The sequence below is a fragment of the Pelophylax lessonae genome (assembly GCF_965119305.1).
Source record: "Pelophylax lessonae genome assembly, chromosome: 1".
Taxonomy (NCBI): domain Eukaryota; kingdom Metazoa; phylum Chordata; class Amphibia; order Anura; family Ranidae; genus Pelophylax; species Pelophylax lessonae.
Genome location: NC_138768.1, coordinates 202,231,577 through 202,251,403, shown reverse-complemented (window position 1 = coordinate 202,251,403; position 19,827 = coordinate 202,231,577). Strand labels below are relative to the sequence as shown.

The following is a 19,827-nucleotide window of genomic DNA, read 5'->3' as shown; positions in this document are numbered from 1 at the left end:
TCCCCCAACAAGATGTCTGCATTGACGAGTCCCTGATTAAGTTTGCTGGCCGCATTGCTATCAAACAGTATCTCCCCAGCAAGCGTGCTAAGTACAGGGTCAAGCTGTATAAGCTGTGTGACAGGGCCACAGGCTGTACAGTTAGTTTCCGTGTCTATGAGGGAAAAGATGGCACTGTGGAGCCCCCCAACTGCCCAGACTACATAGGGAGCAGCGGCAAGATAGTTTGGGACTTAGTGTCACCCTTATTTGGAAAGGGGTACCATTTGTACGTGGACAATTTTTATTCAAGCTTGTCACTTTCTGACACCTCTTTCAATTACAAATTGGCGCATGTGGCACCGTGTGATCTAATCGCCGGGCCTTCCCCCAACGGCTAGTAAATGCCCCACTGAGACCGCGGGTGAGAGCCTGCTGGAGGTGCGATGAATTGCTTGCAGTGAAGTAGAGGGACAAACAGAACGTTTTCGTTCTGTCCTCCATTCACCCAGACACGGCAGTCCAAATTACTACGGTCACTGGTGTTGTGTCCACGACTATAACCGTAAAATGGGAGGGGTGGACTTCAACGACCAGATGATGCGACCGTACTTAAAGCGGAGTTCCAGCCACAAAAAAAAAAAATTTCAATGAACATACCCCCGGGACAGTCAGGGCTAGTACATTCCACAATGGCTAGCCTCTGATCTGTCCCGGTTCGCACTTACCTGCAAGAAGAAATACTCACTTTTAAAATTTCTTCTCCAGCGCTGCCATCTCTGTTGTGGGCAGCTGAAGCCAGCGCGATCCTCCTCTGCGTCCTCTTCCGTGTCTTCTTCTCCCAGAATGCGCCTGCGCCGGCCCCTCTCGTCACTTCCGGTGCGGCACCTCATTCCTCCACAGCTTCTGGGCATGCCCAAAAGCTGTTTAGCAGGGAATGCGGCGTCGCACCGGAAGTGACAAGCGGGGCCGGTGCCGTCGCATTGATTCCTGGGAGCGATGACGTTCAGCTCCCAGGAATCATTGCAAACCGGAAGTGACGGCGCGGGCCGCGGCCACCGAGGGAGGAAGTGGAGGATAGGATAGGTGAGTATTTCTTTCTACAATTGCAAGGTAAGTAAAAAACAAAATAAAAATCCTAACTATCCAATTCCTTTTCAGGTGAAGAAAAGCAAGCGGATAGCCACAAAATCGATTATGTCGATTTTGTGGCTGGAACTCCGCTTTAATTGCCCGTAAGGCCAGACGCTGGTACAAAAAAGTGTCTGTATACTTATTTCAATTGGCTATTTACAACGCTTTTGTCTTATACAAAGCGTCTGCCGGAACATTATCCTTCCTACACTACCAAGAAGAGATAATCTGTTTCCTGCCCAACTTCCCCAACCAGATGCAGTGAGCAGGCCGCATGAGGGGCATTTTCCGGAAATCCTCCCGAGTACCCCTACCCAAAGATACCCCCATAAAACATGCCATGTCTGCAGCAAGTGCGGATTTAGGCGTGAAACCCGTAATTATTGTCCTGACTGTCCTGACCGACCTGGTCTTTGCCACGGTGACTGTTTCCGTCGCTACCACACACAAAAAAAAAAATACAAAAAAAACATAAAAACATAAAATAAAAATGACAAAAAAAACATAAAATAAAAAAGCCAAAAATAGTTGTCGTCGGACTTATTTTTCTGTTCTTACTCTGCTCTACTACTTATACTCTTCCTACTTTTACTGTTTTTCATTGGTACTTTTCAGGTACCAATGTAATGTTTTATGTTTACTGTTCACTTTGCCTTTCAGGTACCCATCGGCTGCCACACCGATTTTATATATTCTGACACAAACAGCGTTTGCGCTCAGCATATATGTATATATATACCTCTGATGGCAGTGCTGTGGTAGGTGATTTCACCACTGCAGTTAAAATACCATTAGGTATACATGGAATTTTGTCATGTATAACCGCCATTTAGAAGTGGGTTTGGATGTTTGGGCAGTTAATGGTGGGTATACTACACAATTTTCTTGCAGAGATTTCTGTTAGGTTCTCTTTATTTCATTCAGCCCACAGGCTGCATGAAAAAAAAAAAAACCTACACTATATGCCAAACAAGGAGCAGCAATGTACTGGTCTTTGAGTGGTTATACCAGGATGATGCCTGCAGATTTAGGCATCATCTTGGTATCATTTTTTTACAGCCAGCTTACATGTAAAAGTAATCCTAGCGGATAATTGGCCGCTAGACTGCTTTTACAAGCAGTGGGAGGGGACTCCCCCCCCTCCTGCCACCTTCCGCGGCCTTTCTCTGGCTTTCCTGTCCCACCGGTTAACCCGAGAGTGCAGCCGGTGGTTCCATTATCTGACCATAGAGCTGATTGTAAAACGAGAATGGCTCCAATCATCTCTATGGCCTAAGATCCCGGAAGCTACGAGCATTTAATGACTTCTGTTTCGCCAGAAATAAACAGTGCCATTGGGAAAGGATCTTATCACACCAATCTTGGGAGCCTAGCTGTGTACAGGACCCCGAAAACCAATCACCACCTTCATGTTTTCTAATGGCATAAATTGCTTATTTTACTTACTCACTACCTGTCACAGTTTCAGAGGCCCTGAAATTTCAAGATAGCACAAAACCCCCCCAAATGACCCCATTTTGCAAAGTAGACACTCCAAGCTATTTGCTGAGAGGCATGGTGAGTCCATGGAATATTTTATATTTTGCCACAAGTTTCGGGAAAATTTTTATTATTTTTTTTTTTTGTTTTTTTAAAGTTGTCAGTTAATTATATATTGCTCACACATGCCATGGGTATATGTGAAATGACACCTCAATATACATTCTGCTGCTTCTCCTGAGTACAGGAATACCCCATGTGTGCGACTTTTTGGCAGTCTAGCCGCGTACAGGACCCTGAAAACCAATCACCACCTTCAGGCTTTCTAAGGGCGTAAATTGTTGATTTCACTCCTTACTACCTATCACAGTTTTGAAGGCCATGAAATGCCAAGATAGCACAAGCCCCCCCCCCCCCCCAAATGACCCCATTTTGCAAAGTAGACACTCCAAGCTATTTGCTGAGAGGCATGGTGAGTATTTTGCAGCTCTCATTTATTTTGGAAAATGAAGAAAAAAGGAAAATGCATTTTTTCCCTCTTTTTTTAAATTTCCAAAACTTTGTGACAAAAAGTGAGATCTGCAAAACACTCAAAATGCCTCTCAGCAAATAGCTTGGAGTGTCTACTTTGCAAAATGGGGTCATTGGGGGGGGGGGAGGGGGTTGTGCTCAGGGCCGGTGCTAGACTATTTTGCGCCCTAGGCAAAACCAGCTACTTGCACCCCCCCCCCCAAAAAACTGTACACATTGCCCCCCTTCCTGAACATAATGCCCCCCTCTTTAACCCTACACTCCCCTCCCTGCAAGCACTGCCCTCCTTTAACGCTACACCCCCTTCCTATACACACTGCCCCCCTTTTAGCCCTACACCCCCTTCCGATACACACTGCCCCCCTTTTACCCTACACCCCCTTCCTGCACACACTGCCCCCCTTTAGCCCTACACCCCCTTCCTATACACACTGCCCTCCTTTAGCCCTACACCCTCTTCCTACACACACACTGCCCCCCTTTTACCCTACACCCTCCTTCCTGTACACACTGCCCCCCTTTAGCCCTACACCCCCTTCCTATGCACACTGCCCTCCTTTAGCCCTACACCCCCCTTCCTATACACACTGCCCTCCTTTAGCCCTACACCCTCTTCATACACACACACTGCCCCCCTTTTACCCTACACCCCTCTTCCTGCACACACTGCCCCCCTTTAGCCCTACACCCCCCTTCCTATACACACTGCCCTCCTTTAGCCCTACACCCCCTTCCTGCACACACTGCCCCCCTTTAGCCCTACACCCCCCTTCCTGCACACACTGCCCCCCTTTAGCCCTACACCCCCCTTCCTATACACACTGCCCCCCTTTAGCCCTACACACCCTTCCTGCACACACTGCCCCCCTTTAGCCCTACACCCCACTTCCTATACACACTGCCCCCCTTTTACCCTACACCCCCTTACTATACAGACTGCCCCCCTTTAGCCCTACACCCCCTACCTATACACACTGCCCCCCTTTTACCCTACACCCCCCTTCCTATACACACTGCCCTCCTTTAGCCCTACACCCCTCTTCCTGCACACACTGCCCCCCTTTAGCCCTACACCCCCCTTCCTGCACACACTGCCCCCCTTTAGCCCTACACCCCCCTTCCTATACACACTGCCCCCCTTTAGCCCTACACCCCCTTCCTGCACACACTGCCCCCCTTTAGCCCTACACCCCGCTTCCTATACACACTGCCCCCTTTTACCCTACACCCCCCTTACTATACAGACTGCCCCCCTTTAGCCCTACACCCCCTACCTATACACACTGCCCCCTTTTAACCCTACACCCCCTTCCTGTACACACTTCCCCCTTTAAGCCTACACCCCCCTTCCTGTACACACTGCCCTCCTTTAACGTTACACCCCCTTCCTGTACACACTGCCCCCCTTTAGCCCTACACCCCCCTTTCTATACACACTGCCCCCCATTAGCTCTACACTCCCCCTTCCTATACACACTGCCCCCCTTTAACCCTACACCCCCTTCCTATACACACTGCCCCCTTTGAACGCTACGCCCCCTTCCTGTAAACACAGCCCCCCTCTCTATAGGTGGCACCTACCGGAGATGAGGAGGTGACAGGAGAGTAATGTGGCACTGGCCATGGCTGCACCCTAGGTGACAGTGCGCCCTAGGCGGCTGCCTAGTTCGCCTAGTGGTAGCACCGGCCCTGGTTGTGCTATCTTGGCATTTCATGGCCTTCAAAACTGTGATAGGTAGTAAGGAGTGAAATCAACAATTTACACACTTGGAAAGCCTGAAGGTGGTGATTGGTTTTCGGGGTCCTGTACGCGGCTAGACTGCAAAAAAGTCTCACACATGGGGTATCTCCATACACAGGAGAAGCAGCAGAATGTATTTTGCGGTGTCATTTCACATATACTCATGGCATGTGTGAGCAATATATCATTTAGTGACAACTTTGTGTAAAAAAACCAAAAAAAAAAAATAATTTTCCCGGGAACTTGTGGCAAAATATAAAATATTCCATGGACTCACAATGCCTCTCAGCAAATAGCTTGGAGTGTCTACTTTGCAAAATGGGGTCATTTGGGGGGGTTCTGTGCTATCTTGAAATTTCAGGGCCTCTGAAACTGTGACAGGTTGTGCGGAGGAGAAAAGCACAATTTACGCCATTAGAAAACCTGAAGGTGGTGATTGGTTTTCGGGGTTCTGTACACAGCTAGGCTCCCAAAAAGTCTCACACATGTGGTATCCCTGTACTCAGGAGAAGCAGCAGAATGTATTTTGGGGTGTCATTCCACATATACCCATGTCATGTGTGAGCTATTTATCTTTTAGTGACAACTTTGTGTTAAAAAAAATTAAAATAAAAAATGTAATTTATCAAAAACTTGTGGCAAAATATAAAATATTCAATGGACCCACTATGCCTCTCAGCAAATAGCTTGGGGTGTCTACTTTCCAAAATGGGGTAATTTGGGGGGGTTTTGTGCTATCTTGAAATTTCTGGGCCTCCAAAACCGTGATAGGCAGTGAGAAAGTGCAATGAGAAATTCACGCCCTTTGAAATTCTGAAGGTGGTGATTGGTTTTCGGGGTCCCGTACACAGCTAGGCTCCCAAAAAGTCTCACACATGTGGTATCCCAGTACTCAGGAGAAGGAGAAGAATATATTTTGGGGTGTAAATATACATATGCCCATGGCATGCGTGAGCAATATATCATTTCAATGACAACTTTTTGTAAAATAAAATTTTTTTTTTTTGTCATTTTTCAAACACCTGTGACAAAAAAAGTAAATATTCAGTGAGCTCAACATGCCCCTCACTACATTCCTTAGGATGCCTGCTTTCCAAAAAGTGGTAATTTGGGGGGTTTTTGTACTGCCCTGCCATTTTAGCACTTCAAGAATTGAGATAGGCAGTCAGAAATTAAAGCTGCGTAAATTCCAGTATTCACACCATAGTTTGTAGACGCTATAACTTTTGCACAAACCAATAAAAATATGCCCATTGAGAATGTTTTTGTCAAAGACATGTAGCTAAATACATTTTGGCCTAAATATATGACAAAAATGTAATATATTTGATATTTTTTAACCGTCAAAGAAAAATAAAAAGCAAAGAGGTGATCTAATACCATCAAAAGAAATCTCTGTTTGTGGGGAAAAAAAGGACATAAATTTTGTTTTGGGTACAGCATTGCATGATCGCGCAATTGTCAGTTAAAGTCACGCAGTGTCAAGTTGAGAAAAGTGGCCTGGTCATTAAGCAGGAAAATCCTCTGGTCTTAAAGTGGTTAAGTAGCAGATGTTTTTTTTAATTAGTTTAAGCTGCTTTAGTTTTAATGAAATTAAAAACAGGTGCACTAGATGGGCAACAATGAGACAACCTCCAAAACAGGAATGGTTTTCCAAGTGGAGGCAAATGACATTTTTTTCCCTGCTCATCTTTTCTGACTATTTTTTAATAGTTTTTCATTTGGCTAAGGTCAGTGTCACTACTGGAAGCATGAGATGATACCTGGACCCTATAGAGGTTGCACAGGCAGTCCAACTCCTCCAGGATGGCACATCACTTCGTGTCATTGCCAGAATGGAGACAGGAAATTAGTCTAAGAGAGCTGGAGAGAGCCGTAGAAGGCCCTCAACCCATCAGCAGGACCGGTATCTGCTACTTTGGGCAAGGAGGAACAGGATGAGCACTGCCAGAGCCCTACAAAATTATCTCCAGCAGGCCACTGGTGTGAATGTCTCTGACCAAACAATCAGAAACAGACTTAATGAAGGTGGCTTGAGGGTCCGACATCCTCTAATGAGCCCTGTGCTCACTGCCCAGCACCACGGAGCTCGATTGGCACTGGCACCCTTTGCTTTTTACAGATGAGAGCAGGTTCACCCTGAGCACATGTGACAGATGTAAAAGGGTCAGGAGAAAAGGTGGAGAACGTTATGCTTCCTGTAACATCATTCAGCATGACAGGTTTGGTGGTGGGTCATGGATGATCTGGGGAGGCATATCCACGGAGGGACGCACAGACCTCCACAGGCTAGGCAATGGCACCCTGACAGCCATTAGGCATCGGGATGAAATCCTTGGCCCCATTGTCAGACCCTTTGCTGGTGCAGTGGATCCTGGGTTCCTCCTGGTGCACGACAATGCCCGGCCTCATGTGGTGAGAATATGAAGACAGTTCCTGGAGGATGAAGGAATTGATACCATTGAATGGCCCCCATGCTCCCCTGAACTAAATCCAATAGAACACCTCCGGGACATTATGTTTCGGTCCATCCAATGCCGCACCTCAGTCTGTTCAGCAGCTCAGTGAAGCCCTGGTCTAGATCTGGGAGGAAATACCACAGGACACCATCCTCATTAGGAGCATGCACGTTGTTAGGCATTCATTCAAGCATGTGGGGGCCATTAAAAACTAACGAGTACTATTTTGAGTTGCTGCAATGAAATTAACTAGCCTGTTGCATCATTTTTGTAGCAAGGTTTCCAGGCCTGTGGCCTGATGTGGGTTTGTCATAGTTACCGGTTACCCCTCCAGCCCATGTGAGCTGGGACCATGGGTGTGAGAACTGAGACATCGACAACTCCGGCATCTTTGTTTTGTGGTATTATTGTAGAAAAGGGGATGGGAGAAGGGAAAGAGTGGGATACTCCTTTAGGCTCAACTAGGTACAACTTAGGACTTTATCCAGAAAAGTGTCTGTCAACGCTGCCTTGACGCCAGCCGACGCTAGCCAACGATCCCTGATGCTTAGAACACATTGTAACTTGAAAGAAGTGCTGAATCCTCGATTCTAGATACAGAAGACTGAGGACTAAGGAGCTTAGAACTGCTACACTGCTGCACTGCAAAGTCACTGACTACCCCCTCCAGCCTGGCACTGGCTAGAGGTAGCTTGTGGTGAATTCCCGTATGGCTGCAACTCTCAACTGATAGTCTGTACAATTCAGGGCCCAATCTGCAGACACCCCCTTTACTCTTTTAGCTCTTCAGGGTCCACTGACTATGTACCCCCTTTGCTACTTCAGGGTCCTCAACCTAGGTACCCCCTTTACAGCTAGCTGACACTGGATCCCAGTGGTCTCCTCTAACACTTCAGGCAGACCCCCAGGGGCAATCCTCAGTACTCACGACCTGCGTAGGCTTTCTTGGGACTGGACCCCTCTCGCTCTCCACTGGTTCTCGGCACACCGGATCCCCTCAGCTCAACTCAGCACTCTCTTACTGGATCCTCAGGCGACACCCCGAGACATCCACTTCCTCAGACAGGAGGAGAGACAGCCTTTCTCTCCCTCCTGGGACTCTGCTCCCGCCAAAGACACCATGTCACGTGCTTCCCCCAAACTTATACCCACTCCCAGAATCCTTTGCAGCATATTCTGTGTTCTGGGGTAGTTACAGGCTTGAATGTGTCCCCTGATTGGGTTTCCTCCACTGCCCTATCAGAAGCCTCTAATAGAGCCAGTGGGGAGATTCCCCTCTCAGGAGACACACTTGGAAACCATGACAACCTACCTAGCAAAAAGAAATATGGCCCTGCTGTTAGGCAGACAAGGCCCACTATGCATTTACCTAGCACCTACCTGTAGGGTGCTACATTTTTTTTCACTTTCTTTGAATTCAGCCCTCTGTAGGTCGATAATTTTAATTTCCATCAAACGATGTGGCACCCTTTCATTTCCTAACACATTACCCAGTCCATATCAGTTTAGATATCCAGGATTATTTTTTTCCCTATTGAGATCAGATGTGTTTTCAAAGTGTTCATTTAATTTTTTTGAGCAGTGTATATAGATCAGACCAAAATGAGGAACAAATGAGGAGGATAGAGGGACTTTGTTCTAAACCAGGGACAGTCCGTCGAAATCAGGAACAGTTGGGAGCTATACTTTAATGTAAATGTATAGGGAAAGGATAAAGTGACAGTAAACTTTAGTTTTTAAAAAAAATATTTTTAAGTATGTATAAATATTTTTTTTAAATAACAAACTTGTTATACTTACCTACTCCGTGAAATAGTTTTCCGCTGAGCAGCCCCCATCCTCCAGTTCTCGGGCTCCTGGTTCTTCCTCCCCACCAAATGCCCCCCATAACAAGCCGCTTGCTATGAAGGCACCCGTGCATGCTCGCTCCAGAACTGGGTCTATGTATCCATGAGACACACAGAGCATGTCTTGGCCTCACCCCCTCCTCACTGGCTCTAAATGACAGCAGCAGGAGCCAATGGCTACTACTGCTGTATCTGAGCCAATGAGGAGGGAGAGAGCGGAGAGACCCTCTGCTGTTGTGGAAATCGCTGGATTAACATCGGGCTCAGGGCCACTTCACACCACATGCAGTCCAGTACATTTTTTTCTGCATCAAAAATGCATTGATAGTAGGTTGTATGGGGTTTTTAAATGGCATAGTAAACACCAGTGTGATCAGTTCCAGTTCTAGAAAAAAAAGTAGAACATGCTGCATTATTTCTGCACTAGACTGTACTGGAACGCTTAAAAAATGCATGGAACGCACCTAAACGCATGAAAAATGCAGTGGAACACACATGTCCTTATTTGAGGTTAAGAAAAAAGAGAGGGGTGGGGGGGGGAATGCACTAAAATGCATCAAAAAATAACTGGGATGCATCAAAAACATGCATGCAGAAACCCATCCGGAACGCATCTGGACTGCGTTTCTATAATGTGAACTAGTCCTTAGGTAAGTATAATGGGGGTCTGGGGGAGCTACATGTAGAAGAGAATGCATTAAGGTAAAAACCCATCTTCCTTTACAACCACTTTAAAGCAGATCTATGGTCACCGCATACTTTTAGTGTATAACATCAGTACTGTAATAACAATAACAATACAAACAATAGTTATTTTTGACAATGCAATAGAAGCATAGTTTAAAACACTCCTTTCATGTTGTGAGTTCTGCCTGTCTGCTGGCCATCTCTTCCCACAACTTCCTGGATTCTCTACATGCTTTGCAGTTTCTCCTCTCTTTTTTCTGCTTACTTTTTTTTTATTTGTTTATTACAGGTACTTACATAGCGCCATCATTTTATGCAGCACTTTACATATATATTGTAGCTTCACATCAACCCCTGTCCTCAAGGAGCTTACAAGCTAAGGTCCCTAAATCACATTCATGATACACATACTAGGGCCAATTTAGACAGGAGCCAATTAACCTAAGGAAACCCATGCAGGTACAGGGAGAACATGCAAAATCCAGGCAGGTAGTCCCTGGTTTGGGATTTAAACTGATGACCCTAGTGCTGCTAGGGGGAAGTGCTAACCACTAAGTCACTTACTTTGTAATTTCTACAGACTACATATCCCATGATACCTTACTGCCTGCAAGCAGTGATTATCGTACTGACTCCGCCTCCTGAAACTCCTCCTCTCAGCACCTATGTAGTTTAGAAGGCAGGCTCTGTGAAATGTGTTACACAGCAGTGCCTACTCACAGGGCATAATGAATACATGTCACTGAATTGAAGGAAGGAAGGGTGTTGGGATCTTCACAAAGTAAGTTTACAAACTCCAAGATCATTCAGATTAATAGGAGTAGGCTAGAAATAACTGAAATACAATGTGGAAACAAATATATGATTTTATATTTTGACTATAGATACACTTTAGCTCAAAAAAGTACCTTCTATTGTGCTCATGTCTTTTTTTCTTCTGTGATCTGACTTTCTGATGGAGGCTACATTCATTCTCCATGATCGCATGCAGTTGGGCGGCCGCTAGGCCTATTCAGCTAATTGGGGCATGATAGCCTACTGCTGGGAACTCCACCTTTAACACTAGTTTGATTACATACAGACTTTCACTAGGTATACCTGTAATCCCGATGATATCTCTGGGGCATCCATGTGATCCTGCAATCCCGATTATAGTTCTAGGTGATCAGATACTGTATACCTATAGGACACCTCCACAATCTTCCACGCATCCATTTCCAGCCATTTTTGTGAGCTTTCACTGCTCTATGGCATTCTTTAGTCTACAGGTACCTCTTGGAATTGTCCATCAGCTCTATTCTACTACGCCTGGCTGGCTCATGCACGGGCCCCAGTGGGGCTCCCTTTCTGGGAGTGCCTCACCTCCCTCTCCTTCCTTCAAGAGGGCCCCAATCAGGGCCGGTGCTAGACTATTTCGCGCCCTAGGCAAGACCAGCTACTTGCACCCCCCCCAAAAAACTGTACACATTGCCCCCCTTCCTGCACATAATGCCCCCCTCTTTAACCCTACACTCCCCTCCCTGCAAGCACTGCCCTCCTTTAACGCTACACCCCCTTCCTATACACACTGCCCCCCCTTTAGCCCTACACCCCCTTCCGATACACACTGCCCCCCTTTTACCCTACACCCCCTTCCTGCACACACTGCCCCCCTTTAGCCCTACACCCCTTCCTATACACACTGCCCTCCTTTAGCCCTACACCCTCTTCCTACACACACACTGCCCCCCTTTTACCCTACACCCTCCTTCCTGTACACACTGCCCCCCTTTAGCCCTACACCCCCTTCCTATGCACACTGCCCTCCTTTAGCCCTACACCCCCCTTCCTATATACACTGCCCTCCTTTAGCCCTACACCCTCTTCATACACACACACTGCCCCCCTTTTACCCTACACCCCTCTTCCTGCACACACTGCCCCCCTTTAGCCCTACACCCCCCTTCCTATACACACTGCCCTCCTTTAGCCCTACACCCCCTTCCTGCACACACTGCCCCCCTTTAGCCCTACACCCCCCTTCCTGCACACACTGCCCCCCTTTAGCCCTACACCCCCCTTCCTATACACACTGCCCCCCTTTAGCCCTACACCCCCTTCCTGCACACACTGCCCCCCTTTAGCCCTACACCCCACTTCCTATACACACTGCCCCCCTTTTACCCTACACCCCCTTACTATACAGACTGCCCCCCTTTAGCCCTACACCCCCTACCTATACACACTGCCCCCCTTTTACCCTACACCCCCCTTCCTATACACACTGCCCTCCTTTAGCCCTACACCCCTCTTCCTGCACACACTGCCCCCCTTTAGCCCTACATCCCCCTTCCTGCACACACTGCCCCCCTTTAGCCCCACACCCCCTTCCTATACACACTGCCCCCCTTTAGCCCTACACCCCCTTCCTGCACACACTGCCCCCCTTTAGCCCTACACCCCGCTACCTATACACACTGCCCCCTTTTACCCTACACCCCCCTTACTATACAGTCTGCCCCCCTTTAGCCCTACACCCCCTACCTATACACACTGCCCCCTTTTAACCCTACACCCCCTTCCTGTACACACTTCCCCCTTTAAGCCTACACCCCCCTTCCTGTACACACTGCCCTCCTTTAACGTTACACCCCCTTCCTGTACACACTGCCCCCCTTTAGCCCTACACCCCCCTTTCTATACACACTGCCCCCCATTAGCTCTACACTCCCCCTTCCTATACACACTGCCCCCCTTTAACCCTACACCCCCCTTCCTATACACACTGCCCCCTTTGAACGCTACGCCCCCTTCCTGTAAACACAGCCCCCCTCTCTATAGGTGGCACCTACCGGAGATGAGGAGGTGACAGGAGAGTAATGTGGCACTGGCCATGGCTGCACCCTAGGTCAGTGGTTCTCAAATCCGGTCCTCGGGACCCACTAACAGGCCAGATTTTAAGTATTACCTTGGGGGATGCAGACTAGAATACTGCAATCACTGAGAAGCAAATGAGATCACCTGTGATGTAATTTAGTTATCTTGCAAACCTGGCCTGTTGGTGGGTCCCGAGGACCGGATTTGAGAACCACTGCCCTAGGTGACAGTGCGCCCTAGGCGGCTGCCTAGTTCGCCTAGTGGTAGCACCGGCCCTGCCCCCAATGTACGCCCCCCTGATCTCTGTTCGCCCTCTCCTCCGCATCTGAAGTCAATCAGCACCCACCCAATCAGTCCTGAAGAAGCAAGTATATTTTGCAAAATGCGTGGACGTCTTAGTATGGAGTAACAATGGGCCACGTCTTGGTGATCTACATTGACACTGCATCGATTTGATTCTACTTTTTGGATTCCTACATATTCTACGATCCACTGTGGCTCTCCCTCTCCATACATTAGGATTGGGTATCTGTTGACACACTGTAGACGGAGGGTGTGATTTTAAATGTTTTTGCTTTGTTTGTCATATTTTAATGTAATTCTAATAAAATTTGGTATCTTTTTAATACATACTGCCTCATGCTGTGCCTATAAAGTGCGCTTTGTTGGTGCAAAGGATTTGTAACCAAGTATTAAAAAGTGAAAGTTTGATTTATGATTGTTAATTTGTCCCATTACTTTTAGGGCCCTTTCACACGGGCGCTCCGTATGTCCGCAAATCATCCTATTTTTTTGCGGATGATTTACGGACATAATGTAAGTCAATGGCATTGCGGATGTCAGCGGAATACCATCCGCTGACATCCGATTTGCCTCCTTTCAGTTCTGTTCCGTTTTTTGGAACGGAACAGAACCCTATTTTTCCTCCGTTCAAAAAATGGAAAGGAAGCAAAATTGGATGTCAGCGGTGTCATCCGCTGAAATCCGCAATGCCCATAGACTTACATTATGTCCGTATATATCATCCGCAAACGGATGGGATGATATGCGGACATACGGAGCGGATGACACAAATGTCATCCGCTCCATGAAAAAAAAAAAAAAAAAAGTGCCGGAACGGATCCGCTCCGTGTGAAAGAGCCCTTAGTCCCTTAAAAAGTGGGAGGCACATATACAAACTGTTGTAATTCCTACACCGTTCACCTGATTTGGATGTAAATACCCTCAAATCAAAGCTGAAAGTCTGCAGTTAAAGAACATCTTATTTGTTTCATTTATATCCATTGTGTTGGTGTACAGAGCCAAAAAGATTAGAATTGTATTGATGTCCCAATATTTATGCACCTGACTGTACTTTCCTATCTATTTACTAATACTAGCAGCATAAGGAATAAATATAATCAATGTTGACAGTCATTCTGGTAATGAACAGACAACCAGATCTAAATTCCAGGTCAGATCTGGCAAGATCTCACCTATGGGCACAGGCATTTCAGGGGTCTTTCAATTATGTTAGAGAGGGGAGGAAAAAACTTTTTAAAGTACTTAGAGAGGGTGAAGGTGCACTTTAAATAATGATCAGGCTTTGTCACTAGTCAACTGAATGAAGATATGTGTTTGGCTGGAGGACTGAACAATTCTATTTATGATTGTTATATAAAATCAGGAAGAAGGTAGGCAGGATGTGTCCAGCAGGTGGCAGTACTCCGGAGCTGTGACTCACACTAGCAATCCGTGCTGACACAACACGTGTGGGCCGAGCCTTCGTCTGACCAATCAGACGCTGGGAAAGCTGGAGGTGGGTCTCCTATCCCAATTCTTATTAGCAGTCCCAGCTGCCAGGCTGACTTCCCCACCATGCTACAGATAACCTTTCCTCTTTCCAGACAGATTTTGCTGAAAAGGAGAATCTTGTCTCCGTGCTGTAGGCGGCTGGCGGCGATGTCTTCTCTTCTCATACACCAGCCGCAGTATTCCTGGCTGAAAGAGCTGGGGCTGAGAGAAGACAATGACGGGGTGTACAATGGGACATGGGGAGGAAGAGGAGAGGTAGGTGCACGCTGTGTCCCGGACAGTTTACACTGTATTTGGGTCCATGGCTACAACTAATCCTGAGAGCCTACTGCAAGGCAGGGACGTGGCCGAGAACATTGATGGCCAGTTCTGTTCTTCCATTCAGCACCGTACACATGGCTGGTCCCTACAGACACATACATGTCACTACTCCCTATAGAGCCCCAGGGGGCTGAGGACCACCACAATGTTCTTCCATCATTCCAGGATTATACATCCAGCACCGTACACATGGCTGGTCCCTACAGACACATACATGTCACTACTCCCTATAGAGCCCCAGGGGGCTGAGGGCCACCACAATGTTCTTCCATCATTCCAGGATTATACATCCAGCACTGTACACATGGCTGGTCCCTACAGACACATACATGTCACTTCTCCCTATAGAGCCCCAGGGGGCTGAGGGCCACCACAATGTTCTTCCATCATTCCAGGATTATACATCCAGCACTGTACACATGGCTGGTCCCTACAGACACATACATGTCACTTCTCCCTATAGAGCCCCAGGGGGCTGAGGGCCACCACAATGTTCTTCCATCATTCCAGGATTATACATCCAGCACCGTACACATGGCTGGTCCCTACAGACACATACATGTCACTTCTCACTATAGAGCCCCAGGGGGCTGAGGGCCACCACAATGTTCTTCCATCATTCCAGGATTATACATCCAGCACTGTACACATGGCTGGTCCCTACAGACACATACATGTCACTTCTCCCTATAGAGCCCCAGGGGGCTGAGGGCCACCACAATGTTCTTCCATCATTCCAGGATTTTACATCCAGCACCGTACACATTGCTGGTCCCTACAGGCACTAATGGCACTTTTCCACTGCAAGTACCGGCTCGGCTCTACTCGGCCCTGCTTGACCGGTTTGCTTTTCCACTGCTGGTACCGCATGGTACGGTGTTGGAACGGTTCGGTACGGTACGGTATGGTTTGCTTTTCCACTAAAGTTAAGTGGGTGGGATAACAACGGGGTGGGATTCTCTGACCAATCGGTGGCTAGTAGTGACTGCATACAAAGGATTGTGGGATATGGTACCTCTTGGAACCACAATCGAGGTGGTACTGTTTTTGAGAACCGTACCGTTCGGTTCCATGCAGTGGAAAAGCGCCGCCGTACCATACCGAACCGTTCGGTTAGATGCAGTAGAAAAGCGCCAATACATGTCACTTCTCCCTATAGAGCCCCAGGGGGCTGAATTCAAGGAGGGCCACCAAAATGTTCTTCTGTCATTCCAGTAGTCTACATCCAGCACTGTACACCTGGCTGGTCCCTACAGGCACATACATGTCACTTCTCCTTATTGAGCCCCAGGGGGCTGAACTCAAGGAGGGCCACCAAAATGTTCTTCCATCATTTCAAGATTATACATCCAGCATCGTACACATGGCTGCTCTCTACAGACACATATGTGTCACAGGATTACATATAGTCATTGTGGGCTTCTCCAAAAATAGACCACCCCCCCTTCGGTGCGCCCCTTTTTGCATCGGGCGTCCCCATCGGAGCGCCCCCCCCTTTGCATCTGAGTTCCCTGTTTTGCATCATGTGTCCCCATCAGACAGCCCCCTTTGCATTGGAGTTCCCCATTTTGCATCGGGTGTTCCAGTAGGAGGGCACCCCATTAGCATCAGATGTCCCTCATTGGAGCGGCCCCTTTGCATAGGAGTTCCCTTTTTTGTATCATGTGTCACCGTTGGAGCGCCCCCTTTGCATTGGCGTTCCCCATTGGCATCGGGAATCCCGTTGGAGCATGCCGTTGGCATCTTTTGTGTCCCCATTGGAGTTCCCTTTTTTGCATCATGTGTCCCAGACGGAGCATTCCCTTTGCATTGGAGTTACCCCCTTTGCATAGGGCGTCACTGTTGGAGCGCGCCCCCCTTTGCATTGGGTGTCCCCGTTGAAGCACGCCCCCCCTTTCCATCGAAGTTTCTTGGTTTGCATCATGTGTCCCCGTCAGGAGCGTCTGCTTTACATCGGAGTGCTCCTTTTTGCATTTGGTGTTCTCGTCGGAGTGCCCCCCTTTGCATCATGCATCCCCATCGGAGGGCCCCCCTCTGCATTGGGTGTCCCCAACATCACAGTATCTTTTAGTGCTGGGAAGGGCAAGAAATTAGAGATGCAGATGGTGGAAGTTCAGCTTTGTCATCCTGTGATGCTGGGTGGCAGGGCATGAATGTGACATCATTGGATGTTAGGATGCTGGTGGCCCTAGAGGAGGGAGGATCCCGGGTTGGGGATTGGTTGGCTGGTGCTCAGCATAGTACTGTCACTCAGTCTAGGTCCAGACTATAACTGCTATAGAGTTTTAGGCAGGAGTGAGTGCAACAATGTGGAATGTGCAGTAACCCATAGCAACAAAATAGTCTTATAGTGTACTGTTGCAAGAATAGGAGAGATTATTCATAACTAGATTTCTGAAAGTAAGTGTAAACTCCTAACAGGACAGCAGTGGTTTGCCACTAAAAAACGCTTGCTTTTTTTTTCTTCACCACTTCTCTTTTGTTGCACTTTAGTTCTGCTCACCTTCTGCAGCCACATCCTTTTTACATGCACTGGCTGCATGGTGTTTCCTGATGGTGACAATAGTGGACCATGCCTTCATCATGGACACTGAAACAGCCACTTGTAGTTTCTATGGGAAACCTAATTACCAACACAGGAAACCAAGTGAGAGATGGGGACAGAGCGCTGTCACCCTATAGCAGGAACCTTTGTTGCGAGATCTCCAGGTGGTATAATGAGAGCTGCGGATGATTAAGTATAGAAAATAAGGTTTATATTAATAAAGCTTGTATAAGGTTTTGGTGATTGGGTTAGCTTATTCAGTATGGCCATAGAAACCGCAATGCTGATGTGCATACTTAATATGCAAACGGGTGTTCAAAGAGTAGGTTTCCCTTTGAGTTTTGTACTGATCCACTATGGAAGGTAGTCATACTGTATATCGTGTTACTGCTAATGGAGCCCTGGATGCAGAAACTATGTGAGATGTATACATGTGTGTGTATACATACATACATACCGATCAGTGATAGCAGAAAAAAAAATGGGCATCGCAGTTTGTTGTGTATGGGGCTGTGAAGCCCATGGTGACCCATGTCCACAGCCAAAAACTTCTACAGTGGTCACATGAACATAAAAACTAAACTATGGAGCAATGGAAGAAGGGGGCCTGGTCTGATGAATCACGTTTTCGTTTACATGTGGATGTCCGGTGCGTGTGTGTCACTTACCTGTGGAAGAGATGGCACCAGGATGTGGTATAAGAAGGCAAGTCAGCGGAGGCAGTGCAATGCTTTGGGCAATGTTCTGCTGCGAAAACCTTGGTTCGTGCCATTCATGTGGAAGTTACTTTGGTGTCCATGCCTCAATGGGTCAGGGCTGTTAGCAAAAGGGGCTCATATTCAATATTAGGTGGGTGGTCAAAATGGTGTGTGTATAATAAATAAATATATATATATATATATATATATATATATATATATATATATATATATATATATATATATATATATATATATATACATTTTATTTAGAGTTTTCACAGCTGTCCCAACTTACCATTTTCTTTTATTCAGCTCCTTAAAAATCCGTGTTTAGTCAGTTGGATAACATAGATGCAGAGAAGTTTATTATGCAGCAATGACTCATTGTATCTAGGTACGTCACAGGAAGAGACTCGCACCACCTAATGAGATTTTTGAGACCAGGCATTTTGTGTTCTTTTAAAATGGCTCATACGTTTTTCATGTTCAACCTCCATAAGCTTCATTTTGTAAAAATCCATTTTGATTCTTGGAAATAGATATTTTGTGAGGATACGAATTGGTACACTGATCTTTTCTGTCCTGTAGGTTTAGTCTTGTCCTAAGGGCATTGGATCATGGATGCTCTCTAGTGAGTACAGAAGCATGTTGAACTATTCATAATTTCTTCTATGCCGACCAGACCAAATTAATGACGTTTTTTAATTCGCATAAACCCAATTTTTGCATTCACTCCCAACACATAAAATCTGCTTTTGTCTCATTGAAAGATTTTAACGGAATACAATTACAGGGCTTCCATTACTGTATTTGAAGGTGCTGGGTTGCCGCATCTTTTAGCTTTTCTACCTGTCAAGTCACAGTTTTCACGTAAAAAGCAACGTGTTCATTTTAAAGCGGAGTTCCACCTAAAAGTGGAACTTCCAGTTTAAACACTCCTCATCCCCTTACATGCCACATTTGGCATGCAATTTTTTTTGGGGGGGGGGGGTGGAGTGGGTATCTAGTTTTGACAGGTACCCGCTCCCACCTCCGCTCAGGCCGCCTAGGTGGCTCAAGCAGAAGTTCTCTCCCCCTCTCTCCTCTCTCCCTGCAATCTTCTGGGACACGTCACAGGTCCCAGAAGATTGCCCGTCCACTTAGGACGCGCAGTGCACACCCAACTTTGTAGCCGCAAGCTGTCACAGCTGGGTGCCCATGCCCAGCACTAGTAATGCTGGGGAGAGGAAAGGGAGAGAACAGAGGCTTCGGGTGGCCGCATTGCTGGATCATAAGACAGGTGAGTGTGTGTTTATTAAAAAGTCAGTAGCTACATTTTGTTTTCTTTTTTGTAGCTGCTGCCCTTTAATAAAGCTAAAAATGACTGGAACTGCACTTTACCTGCTTTCTGACTGCCTCATGTATGACTAGCAGCAGAGCAACTCTCCCATGCCGAAACCGGTTCCTAGTACGTGATCCAGCACTTCCAGGTAGGGGGCACACACGTGACCTGGCGGGTCCCAGCCAATAAATGACCATTAGCACCCGCTGGCTGGTGAGGAGGAAGACAGGACAGAGCTATGTCTATGTAAACAATACAGAGCTCTGTCCTGTTGGCGGGGGTTGTGCCAGTTTTTGTTTCCCTGAAAAGCAGGGAATAAACACCAGCACATCCCTTTTTTTTTTTTTTTTTTTAACAGAAAAGTTTTATTGATAAAAAAACAGCAATACATCAGATACAACCATCAAGGTACATTACCCAAAAAGGAAACCA

General features: G+C 47.0%; 1 protein-coding gene across 1 annotated transcript in view; it reads left to right on the top strand.

Annotated features, from left to right (window-relative positions):
• The first annotated feature begins 14,525 nt into the window (after positions 1-14,525).
• Positions 14,526-19,827, top strand: part of ALDH7A1 (aldehyde dehydrogenase 7 family member A1) — a 59,785-nt gene continuing 54,483 nt past the window's right edge. Inside the window, exon 1 of the mRNA XM_082272817.1 lies at positions 14,526-14,762. Coding sequence (XP_082128943.1) covers positions 14,571-14,762 — 192 coding nt within the window. The 5' untranslated portion in view covers positions 14,526-14,570. The remainder of the gene's footprint in view (positions 14,763-19,827) is intronic.